The sequence below is a fragment of the Necator americanus genome, chromosome V (assembly GCF_031761385.1).
Source record: "Necator americanus strain Aroian chromosome V, whole genome shotgun sequence".
In the NCBI taxonomy this organism is placed as follows: Eukaryota; Metazoa; Nematoda; class Chromadorea; order Rhabditida; family Ancylostomatidae; genus Necator; species Necator americanus.
In genome coordinates, this window is record NC_087375.1 from 10,102,426 (window position 1) to 10,126,157 (window position 23,732).

The 23,732-nt window shown below is 38.5% G+C and overlaps 1 protein-coding gene across 2 annotated transcripts; it reads left to right on the plus strand.

The window, feature by feature from the left end:
• Nucleotides 1-1,749: 1,749 nt before the first annotated feature.
• Nucleotides 1,750-23,645, plus strand: RB195_013468 (uncharacterized protein; the record flags this gene model as incomplete). 2 transcript variants are annotated; one of them, XM_064203294.1, is made up of 6 exons in its annotated part: nucleotides 1,750-1,832; nucleotides 12,771-12,886; nucleotides 14,024-14,130; nucleotides 16,454-16,598; nucleotides 23,431-23,498; nucleotides 23,553-23,645. In XM_064203294.1, the coding sequence occupies 6 exons, from the start codon at nucleotides 1,750-1,752 to the stop codon at nucleotides 23,643-23,645; spliced, it is 612 nt and encodes a 203-aa protein (XP_064059175.1). The 2 variants fall into 2 exon arrangements, with proteins under 2 accessions (XP_064059175.1, XP_064059176.1); XM_064203295.1 differs by lacking the exon at nucleotides 1,750-1,832 and adding an exon at nucleotides 11,542-11,885.
• Nucleotides 23,646-23,732: the final 87 nt, after the last annotated feature.

The window sequence follows — 23,732 nt, forward strand, 5'->3', positions numbered from 1 at the left end:
ATACACGAATATAATGATAATTCCACATGAACGTATCGATTTCTCTCATGAAAACGACAGGACTATGATGAATCACAAAATTTGTACTTGGACGTAATTTGGAGTGTTGTTGATTGGACTTTGGATGCTGCGCCACCGTAAGAAATTGCTACCACTATGTACGCGCTTTAATCGTAGACGTGCAACGAAACGGAGCTGGTAATAAAAATTAAGGGGATCCACAAAAATAAACGATTCCCATTTGGTGATTCGACCTCGACCTAAGACAGGATTTCAAAGCAAGTTGATTCCGTACATTGTGGAAATAATTCGAAGATGAGACGAAAGAAGAAGAGCTGAGCTCGATAATGATTGTTGTTGGTAATTTTCCAATAAATTTTCGTAACGTACACGAATCACATCACAATCCATAGGAACGACATATCGATCCTATGGATAACCTGGACAACATTCTGAAAGCACAATGCTATAATAGAGAACCGCTATGCTGGCAGGGATTTTTTTTTTGTGGAATGCACCATTAGGTAATTGCTTCTAATATGATCAGTACTAAAGTAATTAAATAATAAATAAACAATAATTAAATAATAAACAACTAAAATTATTACCCGATTTACTCTATCGTATAAATAACAACTACCGAAACTTCTCTTTTCACTTATTGTTGTTGCCTGTAAATTTTTTTATCCCATATGTTATTTATTGATCCTAAACGAGTAAAAGCAGTTTGGTTGGTCCATTGCTCGTAAAAGAAAGCATCCGTTTGAACGTCATTCCTATTCATGAACAGAAATTATTGCAATCAATTTCCAATTGTTTGTGATACTTTTACTGATTTGCGACCAGCCGTCAGATCTACCTTCTTGTTTACGGTTTGCTTCCATGAACAAAAATAACAAACGTAAATCTAGAGTAACTGGAGACAAAAAAAAAGAAACAAAATAAAACCTACAACTAAACAAGAATTGGGTTCAATCTAGAACTTCGCAACTGTGTTTTATTGGTTTTTCTTTTTTTACGTGTTTTATTTGCCTATCTTCCGCGAGATTACACAGAGTGCGTCAAAATTGCCGAAATATAGCGTGGGGAGGGCCGGATTCATATTCAGATTGGGAACTGATGACTCCATATTTTTTGCGTTTTTCTTGTTTTTTGTCATCGGATTCAATTGAGTTTCACAAAGTATTCGCTTATTTTGGGCATGAATAAGTCCTAAAGTCATCGTTGTCCCATCATTAAACTTCACAGGGAGGGCACTCCGGCAAGCTCGATTCCGCAACGTCTGGAGGTGGTGATACTGCTTACTATATTACTATATCGAACCATTCAACGCTACAAAGACTCGGAAAACGAAGGTGTTCGTCCTTAACGAGGTAGACATCAATCCGTAGTCACTTCAAGTGCTATCAAAGAAATCAAGAAACTCGGAACGTTCTGTCCGCCAAATATCGCGTGAAATGAGAGTTTCTCAGCCATCAATGCATCACATCGCCAAGAAAAAATTGGTGATGAAAGTTAACGGGCCTAAGTAGTGGTCGCTTGTTCTCCTGAAATAAATCCGCTAGATTACGCAGTCTGGAGTGTGATGGATTCAAAAGTCTGTGGAAAACCCCATGGCAACATCGAAGCGTTGAGGAATTCGTTCCAAAAGGTTTAGCAGGAGCTGGATGTGCTCCACCTGAAAATTTTAATGGAACAGAATTTCCCAATGCTATATGATTGAATCATAAATTACTTCCATCCAGCAACATGGTACTTGTTGTTATTGTTTACGCATGCAATGGGTTACCCCAACCAGGGATTTTTGCTATCGCTACTCAGACAGAACTTCGGTTAGTCTTTCGACGGCAGTCTGGTGACGCGCGCGTTCCGTTTAATTTTTTTAATCACTTGAAAATGGAGAACCAAAAAATACGTCGTCGCCATGTGATGCTCTGGGAGTTTGAACATGGTAGTAGTGGTGCTGCGGGTACAGCTCAAAAAATTTGTATGGCGAAGGAATAATAGAGCCGACCGGACGGTTAGAAATTGGTTCGAGTTCAAATTCCGACCTGAAGATGTGATCCTGAAAGACGAGCTAAAGAGGAGCAAGCATGGTCGCCCCTCAAACTTCGATGACGATATTTTGAAATCAGAAAATCCTTGTCAAACAACGAGAGAGTTAAGAGAAAGGCAAAATATATTACGACAGAGCCAATTTTTTTTTATTTTTTATGTTGTTGACAAATAAATGTACAAAAAACAAAACAAAAGTTACTCATAACTCAGTCTAATAGCATCTTTCAAGAGTTTTTTTCATACTGAAAAAAGACAATCTATTTTATATTGCAAAAATTCTTCGATAAATCTCAGCAAAATAAATAAATCTAGAAAAAAATAAATAGTTGAAATAGATAAGTCTTTGCAAACGTGTATAGAAAGTTTGGATCTTTATACGTTCAAAACTGACCTTAGTTGGGACACATTATGAAAAAAATTAAGCAGATTACAGGTCATGTTCTGCTCGATGAAACGCTGCATTGTCAGAAAACAAACATCAATCATTAATAGTTCATAAGATTTCAAAAATCACATTAACTAACGAGAAACAGCGAAAATTGTTGCCTCGGCCGCAGAAAACTGAAAAATTTGTTCAGCAAGAAAAGTTATAAACAGAAGGATTCCACTGCGAACAGTTTTTTTTGTAGATTTTATAAAAAAATAATTGTTGTAGCCACCAAAGTCATTTGCTTCTGACGTCCGAACATGATACTTTAGCTCAGTTTTTAATATCTCGAATTATCTCGATTTTTTAATATCTCGAATGGGATTCGGAACTGTGACTTCGAGAGGTTTTGAAATGTTTGCAATTGCTAGTATTTCAAAATATTCAACTATCGTTTTAATCTTGAAAGAATCCTTTTACTTTAAAAATCACTAGGGTTTAATTGTCTATGATTCAACATTGCTAATAGCTACAACATTTTTTTTTTCAAAACATGGTTTAGCCCCATATTTTAGGAGTTCTAATTGAAATCAAACGATAGCGCTCACAAATCGATTAATTTGCTTCCGTAGTAGTCACAAGTTCTTATGTCCAGAAATGCGTGAAGCACCGGCTGGTCACTAATTTCTTTCGTGTTGAAAATGAAAAGGCTAAGAAAGTAATTAATTAGTATGAAAGTAAATAATTAAAGCCAAATACTGCGATTCAAATCCTTTCTAGATAAAATTAAATAAATAAATGAATAAATAAAATTAATTAATTAAATAAACCAATAATTTAATTCGAAATATTTTTGATACAAAGTGGACTATCCGGAAAGTGAATAGTCCAAAGAAGAATTCTTCGATGATATCTGGTGAATTATTAGGAAAATATTCCAAGAATTCCAAACTAATCTCTTTTTTGGATCATACCTAATCAATTACTTTATGGTCGGAAGTATTAGTTATGCGACTGGGTATCTGCTTGTTTTTTGCTTTGTTTTTATTTATTTCTCATTTTTTTATTAGACATTTACTCTCATGTCACATTCTTTGCAGCGCGACATCTTTTTTTGTCGAAATGCAAAAATGTTTGCAACGATTGCATTTTTTTTCAGATGACTCAGTCGTTGACAGTAAATTTGACACACAAAAGAAAACTCATAAAATCTACTCACACACTCCACCACACCCACATAACACATATAAACCGGTCCACGATGCGTAGTACGTAGATCGCCCCCGCACTTCCGGATGACTCATCCAACATCTCAAAAATGCAGAACTTTCGAGAACCGCAAGCGATTACGTGGTTGTTTTTGACACAGTGTAAACAAGTAAACAACATTCGAGAACTAACCACAACCACAGCTACCAATAGAGCGATGAAATTTGTCACAGGATTTTCAGGATCAGATCAGATTTCCCAGGATGAGAGGATATTGAAGGTGGACGAAAATAGTTTTCCAAACAAACTACATACAGTAAGTAGACGTTAGCGGATAAGCAAGTGATTAGTATGACTACTATGACGCAGATTTATGTGTACACATATATGATTCAATAGAGATTTTCTAATATTTTTTCTCGAACACGGAACATAATCTCCATAACACAGCAGATATAGTTGAGTTGAGAGAATTGTTTGCACTAACAAATTTTATGGGGTTAAGGGACCAAGAACTATTTGGGAATTGATACAGCAGAGAGCAGTACGTCAATTCGCAAACAATAGATTTCTTCTCCTGAAAAAATATTCTATTTAAATAAGCTAAAGAATTCCGCTCTACCACTTGGTCAACACCCAACACCCAACTGGCTTGGTCGGTGCAAATCTCAAGGAAACCATCAGAATGATCCAAACGTAATGGGAATATTTGGTCATATTAGTCTATATCTCGTTCTATATCATTTAAAATAATAAAAGGATTCCGCTCAGAGAATTTCTTAGACAAAATTTTTTTTAACATAATTGCAGAGATGTTTACTTCTAGCAACTTGTTTTTCGATCACTTAAAAGGTTTTTTAAAGAGAAAAAAAGAGTGCTTTTAAAGTGTTGTGAATCGAAATGACCCATAAATCTTAGCTTATCAAGTAGAAATATTAAGAAAACAATTTTGAAAAATTTGGGTTTGCCCTCGCTGTTTATATTATGAAAGGTCAAAGCAGTTTTTAAAATTAAATTTAAAATTTAAAATTGTTTGTTCCAGCGAACTGTTGACAGCTACGAACACGGCTTAGTGATGAAATTCAGGGAAAATATCGCTGTGACGATTTCTTCGCTTGCTAAAGTTTTATGGAGGGATGTATGGATTTTTTGAAAAAAGGTCTGTCATCATTTCAAACTTAATCTAGTGTTGACAAGACTGTAAAGAAATACCTATCCTATTTTGCTATTAATTTATTAATTTGTTCCAGCAACAATTACTCAAAAATTACCTCAAAATAAAATTGAAAATTATTTTTATTCCTCGGCACCTTCCTCTTTTTTCTGCGGATTGACATTGATTGTTGAAGGCCTAATTGCCTATCACTTTGAGTTGTTCTCTTTGAAGTTTTAAGGAATAATTTAAATAATTTAACTTCTTCGAATAAATCCTGTACCTTAAAGGCATCACCCCACGAATCTGAGGTGGTGCAGATTTCGGGTGGAGTATTCGTATACGGGATGGGAGACTACGGAGAGGGGGGTGATTCCGTCCATTTCTTCCTAATTGCCTTAAAAAACTGACCGGAAGATGCGGCATTGCACAAGGCTGGCGCGCTCCAATCGAACCCCTTGGAGAAAATTAGAAAATAGCCAAAACGCCGAAACGAAGCCGTATCTTCCGGGCAGTTTTTTACGGCAATTAGGAAGAAATGGAAGGAATCACCACCTCAGATTCGTGGGGTGATACCTTTAAAGAAACTTCCACTGATAAGTAAGTGAAAAATTGCTTTGTAGCTGAAGGCTTAGCGATTGATCCCCTTCCATGATCAACTTGCGCTCGAATGATCCGGTATGATCCGTTACATCGCTGTCCTCAACACCCAAAGATGAGCAACTGTTTTGACAGCTAATCCTACGTTTCAGGATGTCCAGACGACATAACAATTTACAGTTTCTCCTATAAATTTAGACATATTGACTCACGCTTATAGCCGATAAATAAGCACATGTGTACATCTTTTGCAACTCGAGCAAAACAAAAGGTTCCGGATTTTGTCCACTTCAAACATAGTCGTTGACAAATTCTTGCTGTTTTCTAATGTAGTCCATGTTTCTAGATAGAAAACTAATTTATTAAGTTACGAGTATTTATGAATAGCAACCCGTAAAATTCCCCATGACAACGAGCAACAACGAGAATCTCAATGACAACAAACGTCGCTCATCAGCACAGACCCAGCAGAATCGAGTGTTCTTCTGAATTGTTGCCTTTGAAACAGTTTGTCGTGACGGTTTGCCGGAGGTGAGCGGTGAGCTGACGTTCGATGAGAGCTAGAGGGCAGCTATAATCGGGTCAAAACTACCTGGAACTTGATGCAGTTGCCTATGCAACGGCTCCGGTTCTAGCGTAGTCGTGTACAGGACTGGACCGAGCTTCAGGTCGTTCTGACCCGGCTATGGCATATGATGGGATACTTTTGGGCAATAGAAGACGACAAACTAGCTAAAACATTAGATTATTGTGGTTATTGCAGCCTACGAGGCTAATGAAGTAAAAAAAATCGTGATGCGAATATACTACACATGAGAATTCCATTCACCACGAAACTTTGGTGTTCTAACGGTCACGATCGTCTCATCAACGAGTTAACGAGCACTTCCTCAAAGTTGCTTAATCAGTTCATTATAGGTATTCAGTGCCAGTAACACGAAATAGTAAGAGACGCAGCAATAATGGAAATAATGTGCTCATCATATGTACATATGTAGCTGGCAAAAACGTGGGTAAAATGTCAGCACATCGTGGAATTAAGCTCAAAATTTTTATAACAATTCAATTTTCGGATTCAAAAGCGCATAAATGTGAGTACAGTGTGAATGTGAACCTAAAACTTTTATAAGTTGCTCTTATAAGTTGCGTTGCTTTTTTGCAATAGACAAAGAAAAAACCGATCTTTATCCCTCTACAAAGTACTTTTCGCTGATGAGACCTCATGAACTTTAGTAATTTGTAACTTTCAGTAAGAATGGAGAATGCACAGGAAATGTAATGTTGTCGATTTGAACACTTCTGTAGGAGTTATCTCGTGGTGCATCCATGGAAAAAGGCTTTAAAAAAGGTCAGAGAACTCGTCATCTAAGCTTTTGCACGACAGTACTCCTCCAGTTTGGTTCTGGCGCTGCGCTTCTCCATAGTTTCTTTTTCTCACCCTATTTTAAACGGATCTTTTTTATTATATTAGCGGGGCGATTTTATCACGCGGAGGTCCGCTAATATCATGGCAACGCGACTACCTAGGTAAGCACAACGTTTTGGACTCTTTTGGTTTCGATTTTTTCATCTTAGAGAATGATGACTTATTCTGGATGAGGCATTTGAGAGGATATATCACAAAAGATCTGACTTTCCAGGTTCTGACGAAGGCGACGACGCCGAAACGTTAGCCGTAATAAAGTTTGTTAACAATCTTGGCTGTTGCTAAACTGGACTATCGACAAGAACCCAGATTGTTATTTTGGTTTAATCAGTGATTTGTTAAGCTGTTAAAACAGCTGCGCATCTTTGTCCTTGTCACAATTCGCTCAGCTTGGTCGATTCGCTCAATTGCTGTTTTGTTTCACTTTGCCCGTTATTCACACGACCATATAATTGTAGGTAATACCTCTTTTTTGTTTGAATAACTTGATTTTGTTTAATTACCCAAGTTTGAAGCAATAAACGATCGGTCGCTGTTCGTGGTCCAGCAACCACATGGCACGAAATGAACGCTGAATACCGAACAAGAGTGATACTTCTCAACAGTTTGCACTTTTTCAAAGATATGAAGTTCATTCACTCAAAGTCCCTTCCTCTTTTCCTCCTTTTTTTCCTCCTTTTCTTCCTCATTTAGACTAGAAAAGTGTTCCGATGGAATCCCGGATCGGGGCTACGATCATTTACTCATTCAAGTAAAGCATTCTTCAAGCATAAACATCAGGTGATGTGTGGTAACAACAAATGTCTTCGTTACTCTCTGCAGTGGATCTCGAACCACAGCACCATTTCACGAAATGATTCGCTGAGCAAATTCATTTCACTGCTATTTTCTTTCAGCTGTTGCTCATCGTGTTTTGCTTAGTGACTTCATGAAGCAAATTCCTGGTATGGCTGACGAAACATTCTTCACTTCCTTTAAATAAGCTTTGCTGACGCTCAAACTAAGATGATGACAGCTAATTGAGTGATGATAGTCTTTCAAATCTGATTTCAATCCTTGAAATTCTGTTTACAACTTGCAGAAGGATAACACGGGAAAACACTCGAACGTATGCAATCTCAAAGATCTCCAGAGAAAGTTCTGCAAAATAACAATAAGCAACTACCAAATGAGTTCATCGGCTGTTCTATGTTAACCTAAACGAAAGAAAATAAATTATTTGTGATTTGATGAAATTTCTTGTTTATTTCAAGACACCCATAGAAGCAGAGGGCATAATTTGTAATTTTACAGTGTCATTCTTATAAATATTAAAATAAAGGATAATGACAAAGGACAAGGTGTCCAGCGTTAATCAATCCGCTTGGGATGCGCCACCACGTTCACTTCAATTCAGAATCGTCTGGGACTTATTAACGTGTAACTGGGCTATACAGTGGCTCGTGTAGGCTGGCCGATGAATCAAGTCAATATTTTAATCCCCACAGAAAGGTCCAGTGCCAATTTATCGACCCCTAAGCGATGAAAGGATTGGCTATCACTGGGCCAGTTTCGAACCATCGATCGATCGTGTAGTCATAGCAGAACCGCTTACCTACTGCGCTACACGCGCCCAGCGTTGGTAGCTGCGTGATATTCTTCTTAGTGGACCACAAGTGACTTCCTCTGTCACCATCGGTGAGGTTTTTGGACCACTATATGTGGGCACAACATCCTCAGCGACCAATAACATTGACAATGGCAATTTTATCCTCGATGCGCACTGTGGACTCCAAGGAAGATGGATGTCGAATTGGCACCACAAGCATTAGAAATAAAACTTTAATTGCTAGAGTTTATCATTGCTAACAAAAACGAAGTACAGCGACGGTGTTCCACGTGTTGCCATCCCCAGACGGTCGGAATTAATGATATATTCGTAATTTATGAAGTTCCTCAGGAAATTCTCGAATTCTTCGCTTTTTAAGAGAAAATAAAATACATTTGTTTAAAAAATAGCAGTACATTAGTTAAATAAATCCCAGCGAAATAGGAGACAGACAAAAAAGCCACAAACTTTTTAAATAAATTATTTGAAGTCTCTAAGACGTATAAAAGCGGAACTAGCGCAAGAAGATCAGCTGACAATAATCTCAGGAACTGAAAGTGTGCATTCTGGAAGAAATACTGCAGAAAATCAAATATTGATCCTTCTCCTTTTTTTGGAAATTAGAGTTTGAGATTCATAGTAATATGAAATTGAAATGAAATAGCACCACCACACTGATTACTTCACAATTTTAGCCAACATATGAAAAAAAATAAACGCATCTGTTTTCTTTTAGCTTTACTCATCCTAACAAAAGTTACGGTTAGTCACTAATCATTGAATTACTAAATTAATTCGGAAAATATGTGTAATGGCGCGGCTGCTTGAATTTTCCAACGAAAAAAAAACTTCCTTAATAAAACCTCAAATTTCTACCGTCCGGTAAAATGTATCTTCCCTCTTTAGGTCTTTCCCACATTTTATGCATTTCCATACCTTTTCTAAATCAAATGCGAACAACTCAATCTGTGTTATGTCCGTAATTGCAGAAAACATAGCCACAGTAAACTTATACTTAGTTCTCTATTTGTTTATCTTGTTTACTACTTCGATTTCGAGTTTATCCTTCAGAATTGCTCGCCACAGCACTTGTTGGTAATCGAAAACATGCGTAAACGGCTATTTGGGCTCGATGATTGCCTAAGCTCGTTCCTCTTCCGACACTGAATCCTCGGTCGAAGTGCAATTCTGCAAGTGACAGATGCTGGTGGAGATGCATATGTTGCTGATTTTTTATTTTTTCTCTTCGTTGGCTGAGAACGACGTTGTTTGCCCTCATGAAAGGTTCGTCTGGGAACGGCAATTATTCTCTACTTTTTTTCCTTTGAGAAGTTGTTCCGCTCAATTTCGGTTTCCTTCTCAAACTGCTCGGATAATTAACGGTTTATTCTATGCTCGGCGACGAGCTGTTCAAAATCTTGACTTTACTAATAAATACTTAGTAAATTTGTTGACTTGCCTAGTACTTTGACTGATTAATCTATGAGTATTAGGGTGTATAGCTAGCTATTTCTCATCTAGCTATGCAATCTTTTGCTTACACGACAAGAAGTGAAAAGAGAATTTTCCAGATTCTTTGTCTACATTGTACATTCTTTCAAATAGCTCTATAACTACACATGGAAGAACGTATAGTATGTATAAAATTATACAAAATGATTTCTAAATCTTATTGACATGGAAATCAATCGATTCGAACTAAAGAGATCTATCTATCTCGGATATTTTGAACTCTGAAAGTCAAGATAAAAGTTGTATGATCTTTTAAATACGTTTCCAACTCCTTATTAACTGTCTTAAGTATAGGAGAGTTAAAGGATATAGGTATGGTGTTTGGCGATACCTCATCAATCAATAATCTATCCACATGGGACCCGGCCTCGCTTTCACATCAATTTAAAATCGTTTGAGTTTCATGGATGCGTAACTGACCTGTACAAGGAATTGCAGGGGTTAGCCGAGGTGTCAAGTCAGCGTTTTTATTCTCACAGACAAGTCTGACACCAATCTATCGACTCTGGAGGGATGAAAGGCTTGGTTAGCTGTAGGGCGGTTTCAAACCATCGATCGATCGTGCAATCACAGCGAAACCTCATACCGACTACGCTATACCATACTCGCCCATCGATTAATTAATAACTAACTAGTTAATAATAGTAATACTAACAACTAGTCAACTATAAATTATTTGCAGATGGCTGAGAAACTTGCGACGATTTCTAATGGCTTCTCTCTAACGTTTAATTTCCTTCAAGGATCCGTAATTTTTTGAAAAAATATTAATACTGGAACTTTTATGGAACTCCCAGCAAATTCTAGAAGATTGTTTTTTTTTTTTGAAAAAGACTGAATTTTGATGACAAAAGAAAAATGAAGTGACACAGAAAGGAATTGAAAATTTGTTTAGTTTAATTTGAATTATCTAATAAAATCTGACATATGCCCTAATAACTCGTTGTTAACTGAGAATCTCTGTTTAGTGGTACACTGGAGAAGTTGCTGGTCGTCCTCCACACAGTTAAAGCCTACCTTAAATGCGAGGAAATAGTCGCGCTGACGAGAAAATCTCCGCTATGGTTAAACTTAGGGACCTCGGAATAAACCCAAATGCATTTAAGAACCTTTGTAATGAAAAAAAAACAAGATATTACTTACCTAAACAAAGATTCGTGTTGAGAGAAATATGCAAGTCGTGCAAGTTTGCGGGAAATTTCAAAACGACTCCGGAGAAAAAATCTTTTTGCTCCGAAAATTTTGAGATTTCCTGCTTACTACAGACAACAAAATATGCTTAACTTGGTGCTTGAATCTCATTACCTCTTAGGCGAATATCCTAGGGACCTCGTTCAGTTTCCCGCACTTTTCTGACATTGAAGCGATGTCCTTGTCGATTCTCTTTCATTAGAAAGTCCTGATCGATTTTCGTTTGCAAAACAATCTTCGTCCGTGAATTAAGGAGGTTTTTACGAAACTTCTGTAATTGATGGCATCAAATGGGGTCTCATTTGCAAGGGGCATAACACAAAAACCATCCATAGCTATAAAATCCTCCAATCTTCTCCTGTTTCCTTTCGTAACGATTTTTTGAACAAGCGAGGAAAATTTTCCATGGCAAAATTTCCATAAGTTGCTTATTTTACATGTACGCATCGCCTTCAAGAGGGAAAACATTATTATTATTATTATTATTATTATTATTATTATTATTATTATTATTATTATTATTATTATTATTATTATTATTATTATTATTATTATTATTATTATTATTATTATTATTATTATTATTATTATTATTATTATTATTATTATTATTATTATTATTATTATTATTATTATTATTATTATTATTATTATTATTATTATTATTATTATTATTATTATTATTACTATTATTATTATTATTATTATTATTATTATTATTATTATTATTATTATTATTATTATTATTATTATTATTACTATTATTATTATTACTATTATTGTTATTCGAGAACTTATTTTCTTTGCAACAACTCAGTCTTTTAATGAGTCTGTTTTCGAATAAGATATATATTTGTTTGCTTATTTCATTTATACACATTTACTAACTTCTTAAGTTTTTCTGCAGAAAAAAGGTATAGGGAGGAGTTTTGGTGAGCTAGAGGTAGTCAGAAAAGACGAAAAATACAAAGAAAGAAAAATACAAACAGAAAAAAACAAAAATTGGACTGAAGCATTGTGTATTTAATTTCACGAAGCCACAAAAACAATGAAAAGGTTTTTTCTTGGGGTCTATACAGTTTTACCTTTGAAAGAGAAATCCAAAAAAAAGCGCAGATACATAGTTTTGAAATTTTCTTAAAACTAATATGCTGGAGACATTGAAATCACCGCCTCATGTATTTGATTAAAACAATTTTTCTAATCTTTGTAGATCAATAATCAATTCCTTTAGGATTTTGTTTCCTCCTCATCTGAGGAAAAATACAGAGATTACCAACCCGGATATCCGAGCTCTTTTTTAAATTTATAATACTGTGCTCGTCTACGTAACGAAGGCAGGTGTTTCAGCAATAGCGTTTTCCTCGTAGTAAGCCGGATCATAGACGTAAGCAGAATCATCATCTTCTGATTATCTGATAAGCTGACCCTATCATTACTGTTAAGGCGATCACTTGTCTCTAATACTTTCCCGGTAAACAGCGGATTAGATAGATCAGTCAGCTGATTCACGAGAAACCTCGAAGTTATTTCGCAGATTTTCTTTGAGGTCAGCCGGGGAAATATTTTTTCTCGGGGGAGTAAACCTGAATAAGGGAAATTTTGTGAAATTAGTTATTTTGTTTCTAAGATAATGGCTTCTGTACCTTAAATCTTTCCTGTTAAGGTCGTTGATCGTCGAGACGGCACTTGTTTTCACTTCCGATCACTACCGAGGGTTACCGTTGTCATCTCCACCTTGTACGTTTACTATTCGGAGTTCTACTGGAACAGATCTCTTGGGTATGGTCTACATTATTCAAAGAAACTTATTTTTCACTTTATGATCTGGATTTTCTCAACAAAAGGAAAAATAGTCTTTGACTGAATCGACAGATATTACATTACTTAACTAATCGGTCAAACTCACCCAAAATTGTTATTATGTCAATTATTTCGCGAAATTGTTGCACAATTCCTTTGTTAATCCTCTCAACGTGTATGATATATGATATTCCTTGATATGCATATAGAAATGTCGAAGACAAACTATTTCATTGATTTGAAGCAAAAAGATTTTCTGGAATTTAAATTCGCGATAGTTATGCTGGAAAGATTTCGGAAAATTGTGAGAAAAGTAAAGGTTATCTCAACTAACAGCTGATCGTAACATTATAAAATATGTTTATGCCAAGCTTCAAAACAAAAATAGAATTTTCTAGAAAAGAACATTATAATCTTTTACAGTCGGCCATTTGAAGTAGCAGCGGGACTAATCAACCAATTTTACATTTCTTGCTGCCAGCAATAATAATTGCTTTTTTTCATTGATAGTTTTAATGAGAAAACCAAGTAAAGAACGGAAAAAAAACAAATGGCAAGACGAACAACACGACTACAAAATCTAGAACTGAAAAACAAGACTAGAGGACGATAAACAACAATAAAAATAAAATACAAGGAAACAAATGAACAATATCTTTGAATTGATCGAATTACAAACATTAATACCGTATGGTTATCTCAATAAACAACTGATCGTAACATTATAAAATATGTTTATGCCAACCTTCAAAACAAAAATAGAATTTTCTAGATGACAAGATGATTTTTTCGCTCAAAAATCCACTGTTAAGTGAAAAAGTGAGGTTATACACAATAACAAAAAGTTCTATGAATTTTTGGAGTGATTTTCTAGTCGTTTAACTCGGACGATTGTACGATGTAGCCAGTAGCGAATAAATAAAAAAGCTATATTAGATAGCCAAGTGGTTGCAAATCAAGATCGCCATAGAATTTTCTAATTGTATCCGAAAAAACCGCCTAATAGTGGACGTAAGTCCAGCGAAGACAGGACATCAATGTATCCAAGTATCCAAAGAAAACTAGTGATTCTAGAAAGAACCCAATTAAATTCCATTGATCAAATGTCAACTTCAGTATCAGTTACCACGTCGTCGTCTATTTCACTTCGTAGACCGCTCAGTTCCAGAGATCTTGTGATTCGTGACGAGCAACGCGTATTCATCGCTAATCGAGATCCAAAGGTACGCTACCTTCAATTATTGATTTCGAAAATATAGAAACTAAATTTTATCATGTGTCCATTCGACTCTTCGACTTGATTCGTTCACAGTCTGTGTGTGTGTGTGTGTGTGTGTGTGTGTGTGTGTGTGCGCGCGTGCGTGCGTGTGTACGTGTGCGTGTGTGTGTGTGTGTGTGTGTGTGGCGGTGTGTGGGGGGGGTGGTGGGGTTGTGTGTGTGTGTGTGTGTGTGTGTGTGTGTGTGTGTGTGTGTGTGTGTGTGTGTGTGTGTGTGTGCGTGTGTGTGTGTGTGTGTGTGTGTGTGTGTGTGTGTGTGTGTGTGTGTGTGTGTGTGTGTGTGTGTGTGTGTGTGTGTGTGTGTGTGTGTGTGTGTGTGTGTGTGTGTGTGTGTGTGTGTGTGTGTGTGTGTGTGTGTGTGTGTGTGTGTGTGTGCGACAGAGCGAAAAGTTCCGACGAAACTGCGTCATTTCATTTCCGTTTATCATTTCATGTTTATCATTTTGTATCATTGATAGCGCAACGCGGTAACAGCTCCGAAATCCTCCAAAAGATTCCAAAAAGTTCGGTGACCTCACAATAATACAGAATAATAGGATGAGAATAAAGTGTCCGGCGTTAATCAACCCGCTTGGGATGCGCCACACCGTTCACTTCAATTCAGGTTCGTTTGTGGCTTACGAACGTGTAACTGGCCCATACAATGACTTGCGCAAGCTCGCCGATGTGTCAAGTCAGTGTTTTTATTCTCCTAGACAAGTCCGGTACAAAATTATCGACCCCGGAGGGATGAAAGCCTAGGTGAGCACTAGGGCGTATTCGAACCTCCGATCAATCGTGTAGACAGCTGAACCTCTTACCGACTACGCTACACCTGCCTTCAGCATAGACCGCAGCATAGACCAGGGGAAATCTAGAAACTGTATGAGATCAGCAAATATAAAAATCCGATAGCTCCGTTTCGGTCGTTGAAATACCACCGAACAATTTGAAATGTCAGCTAGTTCGGAATCGTTTATACGATACCATCTGTGCAACACTGAACTGTATTTATTTATCCCGCAGGTAGACCAGGAGACTGCTTGAGATCCGGGGTAATCTATCAGATTTCTTGCACGAACTGTAGCGACGAGTATGTCGGTGAAACGGCACGACCGCTGTTTGTCCGCATTAAAGAGCACGTGAACGGCAAGAATAGGTTAGGAGAACGGACACCTTTAGCTGCCCATAGAACACAAAAACAGGACTGAGCCGATTTTGAAATTAGGGTCCAAATCTTAGCGCACGAATCTAAAACGTTAGCTCGAAAATCGCTGGAGGTATTTTGGATCCAAGCCAGAAACCCTAAAATGAACCGCAAAGACGAATGTCTGTCAATAACGCGGGAAGTCGCGCCATATCTCGAATGGTTCTTCCGATCCAAATGTGACATTCGAACCATTCGCCCTCGTGATCGATCAGTCATCGGTCCATGCTAGGCGTCTCCGATCTAAGGTGAGCATTCAGTGTAGTCGCTAAATTGGTGATTGAAAGTAGGCGTGGAGTTTATCAGTTTAGTTGTGGAGAGGTTGGTCGTTTAAATTGTAGATTGAATTGCCTATTTCATGCTCTGAAGAAAGCAATTTTGTCGAAACGTTAGCCAATAAAATTATTTAACAACCTCGTGTACAGCTTATCAAACTCGATACTACATTCAGCTATGCCGAGGTTCATTGAAAGTCGAACATTTCAAATGTAAAGACCGGCACTGTGATTGTGCTCACAGTCACGCTTACAGTTCGACTGTGGCAGGGCAGAGGAAAAAATGTATGTATGTATGTGTATATGTAAGTATGTATATGAGAAAAAAATGTATGTATGTATATGTGTATATGTGTCCGTCTCTCTGCGTCTGTGTCTGCGTTTGTGTCAAGCAAAGAGCGTCGAAGGCTGCGTATCCGGACGTGTGACCGTCGTCAGGGCAGACACATAGCTGGGTCAAAACGACATGAAACACGGACAGTTGCGTAGACTGCTGAAGCAGTGAAGCAGTGCGGTGAAAATAGCGGTTGGAATCGTGGTGATACCATGGCGAACTGCAGAGATGGGTTGCGGTCGTGAGGATCCTCGCACGATCCCATGCCTACGCTCCACTGCTTCAAGGGCGGCCGCTTGCGCAACTGTTCGTGCTTCATGTCGTTTTGACGCAACTATATGTCTCGACAAAAATAAATAACTTTTATTCTAAGAAGAAAACGAATCTTAAAACGTTTTTTAATAGATGCATGTTGAATCTTGGAGTGGTAGCACAGTACTTGTTTGGCAGTATATAATATCTACAATACTACAGACTTATCGGCTCTTCTCCAGTCCAATAACTGTGGAAATGCCATTGAGTTTGAGTTTCCGAGCAGTGGTAGTGGTTTCTGCTGTGGCCGAATGTGATCAGCACACATTTCGATGCGGAAATCCTTGTGATTTTGGAGTATCACAGAGTAAGCTCATTTTTTAGCGTCTCAACACAATATAAAAAAACTCCCTGAAAAATCCACTTTTTTGCTTGTTTATTCGTTCTCAGAATCAAAACCAATCCTTAGAACAGAGTGACTGTAGTAACTGTATGACAACGAGGCTTGATGGAATTTGATGGAAAAATCCTTGCGAAATAAACAAGGAATTTCTTCGGGAAGAACTCTATTTTTTGGAATGATTTCACCTTGCGGACTTTTTACTTGGTTTTCTTGAGCTGTAGCGAAGAATGGTATTGATCTTCTTTTGTTAAACAACAGGTAACGTTTCGGCGTTATCGCCTTCGTCAGAGCCTGGAAAAAATCAAAGCCATTAGTGATTTATCCTCTCAAGCGCCTCATTACTTTACAGAAACATTCAAACGACAGGTAAACTAAAACAGCAACACATCAGCTAGTTCTTACCTCATTTACTAGATCTGGTTGCGCAATATATAGTATACCAACTTCTACCTCTACTTCCGAGTTCGAATGACATATTCTACGGTGTGATCCGAGTGGGGTGGAGAGCTTAGATTCATATTATTTATATTATTATTGTATTAGGGTCAAGATTGACTCGCAAAATCTTCTAATCCACCCCACTCGGAGCACACCGTAGAATATGCCATTCAAATTCCGAAGTAGAGGTAGAAGTTAGCATACTGTCCTACGAGTCCGAGATCACAGCGCGCAGAATACTTGAGGCATTTTTGATCTTCGCCAAAGGTCCAAAAATGAACAGGAAGGATGAGTGCATTGCAATCACAAACGAACTATCCCCTTATCAAGGCCTACGCGGGTTTCGATTTACGGGGCGGGCCGTGAGGTCCCTATAAAAAAAACCCTCGTGACTTATAGCTGTAGTATGTGGTGGCCTGTTGCGTAACCAGATCTAATAAATAAAATAAGCATTAGCTGATGTGTTGCTGTTTTAGTTTGCCTATCGTTTGAATGTTTTCTGTAAGGTGATGATGCGCTTGAGAGGATAAATCACTGATGGCTTTGATTTTTTCCAAACTCTGACGAAGGCGATAACGCCGAAACGTTAACTGTTGTTTAATAAACGAGGATCAATACCAATCTCCGCTACAGTTCAAGAAAATCAATTAAAAACGACGTTTCAACATGCCAAGATTCAAAGACAGTCGAACATGGGCAATGCCTTACAGACTGTTCTCCTGCGACATGCCTTTCAAATTCCCTACTTTGTGATTCGATCGATAATTGCGGCGTCGACGAGACAGGATGTGGGAGTCCAACGAATAAGGTGGTGGTTTACTTTAAATTAACCATTTCATCTTCAAGAAAATCTACTTTAGTCTAAACAGTCCGAGATTTCGTTTCGTTATCAGACGATACTTAGCTCAAGTAAGCTGATGTTGGTAGGATTCTTTGTTCTTAATGGAGCTTTCATCGGTGGGCTCAGTTTTTTTACTCTAATTTTTTTTACGTTTCCGTTTCCTCTAGTTCATCAGCTGCACAAAATACAAGCTAATTTCTCGCCTCTTAATTTCTTTTGATTTCTATATGACATCCCGTAATTCCGTAACTCCGTAATGAAGTGTGTGTGTGTGTCTCAAAAGATGCTCACAACAAAATAAACATAAAACAATGCAAATAAAGCAGATTTTTTCCGAAGTTTTTGTTTGCGCTAGTTTGTTATGTCTGGTCACTTGTTGCGTTTGCGCGAATCGCTGTGAACAGATTCCTAGCCATATTTATCTAAGCTGTATTATGCCTCGGAAAACATGTCATGAAATTGACGATGTTTGGATCCCCACAGGAGACGATCGGGTTAGTGGTGTAGTTTATGAGTACGAGCGTGACGACGCTCAATTCTTCTTAATCGTAATGATTGGCTTTTGTACGTTTTTTCCGACGAGGCACGCGTGTCCATGGGTGGAGTTAGAACGCGCCTCATTTGCACACGCGCTGCGTTCGCGAGCAAGTGAACGATATGCGGTTTCACAAACGGCCTGTTCAAGTATAGCCAATGCATAGGCTGCTGATGGAACCGACACATACACCGAGGTGGCGTTATATGATGACTCGTAAGGAAAAAAGCACAGAACGGCCGTTTCTCACGCCGTTTTCGCCGTTGTCATGCTCATATTTGTAATCTACGCCCCTAACTATATAGTCAGTTTTGTGGTATGCCGCCTGTAAGACACCCAAACGAACAGTTGCTTCAATGTCACTAGTATCACTTCCTCGTTCCAAGAATGTTGAATTATTTCTTGTTGTTTTAGACGAGATATCTAATTTAATCCGGATTGAAATCCAGACAAATCTGAAAAACCCTCAAGGCTAAGCGCGTTGGGTGAGCAAATATATGACTAAGCCTATTTTCAGTATTCTTCCTCGGATTATCTGTCTGTTCTGTGAGCGCTTGTTTCTCTAGAAAACTTTTTCGAGAAAAGTCTCGCGCTTCAAGAATGACTTTTATCAAATATTTGAGGTAAGTCATGGCTCCTGTTTCAAAAATTGAGATGAGAAACATAATGTTAGAAGAAATGACCTTGCCATACTTCACCATAGAGTTCCTATCTTTTTTTTTACCTAAATACATGCGTAGAGACGTAACAAAGGATTTTTTCTCGCGTAAAGAGAAAAAAAGGAACAGCAGTTCATCGATCGGATGAGTAAACAATAAATAATAGCAATAACAAAAATTTATCGAACTCTACGTAATCGTTAAACGCTACAGACTTTAAGATTTCTGTAGGAAATGTCAGGTCACCAATAATTCACTATAACCACAATGCCACAACAAAATAAAAAAACCAGTTCACAATGCCGAATTTTCAGGAAGAGAGGACTTGCAGAAATAACAGTATTTTTATGGGATATTTGTGTAGCAAAATCATTTTATTCAGGTTGCCTTTAAATTGACAGAGAACAAATTAGTTTTGGAAAAAGAAGGTAAAATAGTAGAAAGCAGAGAGCAGATAGATTCTACAATAACGAGATTTTACAATATACAATAATAAGTTTCAAGAATGGCAGAAGCATTTGAGTTGACTGGGACAAACGAGTTACCCAATTGAATTCAGGATCAGTTGCTCCACATTTCTTCGCGGTACGGTAACGGAAAAATATCGATGAGTGCCTAAATTTGTTGACACTTATACACATTTACTCTAGTACAGCTTAATAATACATAGAAATAATACGAATATATACGTAATAATAATAAAATTGCTGCTAACATATGAAAACTGCTGCTAACATATGAAAATTGCGGATTGACCGCTGCCTCTCATTCAGGATGTTCACCTTCGCCACCACTACGTCATCGATTGAATCGTAGGACATAAGTAACAGTTCGATCGAACTCTCCACGTAAACTTTAGCGTTATATTGCAGATTTCGAGACTTCTTCAATTTCTCCTTTAGGTCCACCAACTACTTCTGTTCTCTCACCTGCAATATTAATTCCCTGACAAGATATCAAAAGAAAAAATAATATTTTCCACTCTCATATCATTTTCACCTTTCGTATCATTCTTTATTTATTATCAAACATTTTTATTCAGCAGACCAAGGCCAAAAATGCACTTCAACGACTTAAATTTCTAATTTTTATTATTTGATTTTTTCTACTCATCAAGTATGACACCATGGCGTATACTATCACTTAAACTGCTACCTTCAGATTAGATTGGTAAGAAAGCGTTGACAATTTTGTAATCTTGCCTTTTTTATTTTTTTACTAAGCAAACAGTGGAAAACAAACAATCATATCGTCTTTGTTAGTCACTACCGTGTTCCTCTCAATGAGCAGGTCAGCGGCCTCCTTTTCCTAGAACTGGAGAGACTGGAAGTCCAAGAAGTCAGCCACGCCTAATTAATGTCATCAAACTTGGTAAAAGTTTTGTTGGGCAGGAAAACATACCACGAATCTGAGGTGGTGAGGGAATCCGTGAGAAAAGTTATAGTTGGGCCAAAACGACATGAACCACGGTGCAGCGGTTGCGCTCGAGGCGGCGTTGTGGAGATAGCGGTTGGAATCGAGGTGAGACCATTGCGAATCGCAGAAATGAACAGTGGTAGCAAGGATGCTTAGTCGATCCTAACCGCTGCGCTCCACCGCGCCGCTTTAAGCGCAACCATTCACGGAACTGCGCCGTGCTTAATACCGTTCTGATCCCACTACGGAGATGGAATTCCAGATTGCGGAATCCTCGGTAGTCGCTCCAAGAAGCAGCGCAGGAACCCCTTTATTTCCTACGTGGTACGCTAGAACGCTCTTATGTGTGCACGGTCGGTCCCCTCAGCACCCTACTCACTAGTTTCACCTGAATGGGCTGGTGAGAAGTCATCGCTGACCTTCAACCGATAGCTCTAGGATGCGGCGTGTGCGCAAAAGTGGCGCGCTACAACAGAAATCTTCGTGAAAAAAACGGCGTCTTCCACGCCGTTTATTGCGACGATAAGGAAGCGTAACCACTCGGATCCGGCAATCTACAACTTTTTCTGGCTTTTCTTCCAGATTCACTCATCACACCAAGTTCGTGATATGCTGCCTTCAAAGGGGCGGAACAAACGATAATCAGAGGGATGTGTTAGAAGAATAGGGGGAATAAAATACTGTGCACCATAGCTTAGCTCCAAGGAATTTTGTCGCTTATTCTTAGCTGTATGAGCTCTTGTGTTATCATGAAGAAAGTACACCGTAGCTCATCTTTGGCGGAGCCTCTTTTACTCGTTAGGTTCTCTCCCAAACCAAACTGGTTACCACACAGCTTGAGCAACGAGAGGAGAACTCAAGTTTAGATAATTAAACCTTTATATATGCTGAAAAATAATTGCAAATACAAGGCACGAAGAAAGTTGAAACCATAAGTTCAACGTCAGCGATCTAAGGAAGAGCTAGTACAGTTACGTGAATGATTGCTTCAAAGCGATTCAGCTGGGATTATCGTGAGTTATCTAAGGAATAACTGTACCTAAACTAGAATTAGCGATGCACATAATGTGAAACAGACATAAAAATACGCGCACTTCTGACGAACAAGACGCAGAGCAAAGAAGAGGCCGTGAAAGTTACCATCTAACGGATTTGCCCTACTCGCATCGACTATATATACGAAGGAATGCATCTGATGCCCTTGGAAAAGGTTGCACTTGCCTTCTTCTAAGCCACGACTCTTATCGGCACCGAACGCGTTTTACAGAATCCTGATGATGAGCAAATCTGCAGCACAAACACAATTTTGAACATTAATTCTAATAAATAGGTCAGATCGATCACGACGATATTTGTCGCTAATCCCGCCGTTTTTCTCGAACAGCGAGTTTCTGGAGCTGAGTGGAGTAAACGACAGCAGTGGTCGAGTGTCCCTCCGCTGCAGCGTGTGGGAGAATTCCCGAGTCTTCCACAGTGTGAGGTCGTCACGACTGGAGCTTGCCTCGAAGATCGTGTCACCTTTTGCAGAGAGAGCGAACCAGCGATGGACAGTGCTGATGGCGGAAGTACCAGGGTGTTGTGTTGCGGACTGTTGTCGTCGCTCCACTGCTGCGACGCCGTTTATAGAAGATGACGGCTAGAAACTGGTCTTGTGTAATTGGCATCGTCTTCAATGTTAAAGAAGGCTTTCCGGCTAACCTTTTGCGAAGAAGTTTTGGAGAATGTTCCACCCACTGCAACATGATATATCGTCGGTATCGATCAAGAACGGAAGGTTTTGAACTTCTCCAAAAACCCTGACAAGGCTTTCTTATCAACTGGATACATATGATAAACCATACATTTGGAAACAATAACTTACTGGACCAGACTTCAATTATTTTCACTAACACACTTGATTGATAACTAATATCTTTTTTTTCGGGGAATTTTTGTTCAAGAATAAGTATTTTAAAGTAATCTATTCAAATTCTTGTATTACATAGTGCAGAAATATGTTTGTTTGTTTTTGTTTTTTTTTATCCTTTGCGTATTGTTTTGTTTAATTTGTTTCCTTTTAAGAGATGCTAGTACTAGACAATTGCAAGAACGCACACCATCTCCGAATCGTGAGCGACATTCAAGGTCAACCATACTCTCACGGATAAATTTTGAGCCATCACCGATCCTTCGAGAATTGGAGCCAGGTACGCATATTTCTAGTTAGACATGCGATTTTGTTGCTGATCTGGACCTAGACGTCGAGTGCTTCGGAATTTACGTCCAATATCGGGCGGTGGAAAAGCGAACGGTGTTTAGAATTGAGGAGGCAGCAGAGATACAAAGAACCACTGACTTGTCTGTGCCCAACGGATGCGTTGCGGTCATCTGGGTCTTGATCAGTGGCGTTGTTTAAGGCAGTTTACCATGAAATTGGTGGATTTGGGATCTCTCCACGAAAAGATACGGCTAGGGATGCAGATCACGTGTATGACCGTGACGACGCTCGAACCACACTGATCATCCTGTAAAAGTGGCATGCGAAATGGCTTCTAGGGTCGAATTTCCCAACGAGGCACTTCAGAACGCGCCATCCCTGTATACGCACTGCGTCAGCGACCGACTGAAAATCGATGAAGTTCTCTCACCAGCCTATTCAAGCAAAACTAATGAATAGGCTGAACCGCCGCATGTACAGGGGTGGGGTGTTCTGAGGTAGCTCGGAGAAAAATTCCCACTTGGAAGTTCGTGGTTCTACACGCCGTTTCTCAGGACAGTTAAGAGGAATTAAGCGTGATCCCGCTTATATTCGTGATCTACACCTACAATCTACCAATTTCTTCATGGACAGATCCCAGAGTCGTCAATCTCGTGGCATGTTGTCTTTGACCCTTTCTTAGTGAGTTCCAAGAAATCTATCTGTTGCAGAAGTCGAAGACAGAACCGTTAGAGCACCAAAAGAAGAGATTTGTCGTCTACCGACGTACCAGTCCGAGGTACCGTGCAAACCTTTGAATTTTTAGTGGATTTCTGATGACACTTTTTTTTAGCTCTACAGTCGACGTCAAAGTCTTCCTGTTCCACCTACTGCAATCCGTTCAGGACGTCTTAAATGGAAAAGAACATCAGTTGGAGCTAAATAAAGAAGAAAGCAAGTAGAAATATTGAAAGTTTTATTTCATTATAGTCATTATATATACATTAACAACACTGACTTCGTATTTCATCTA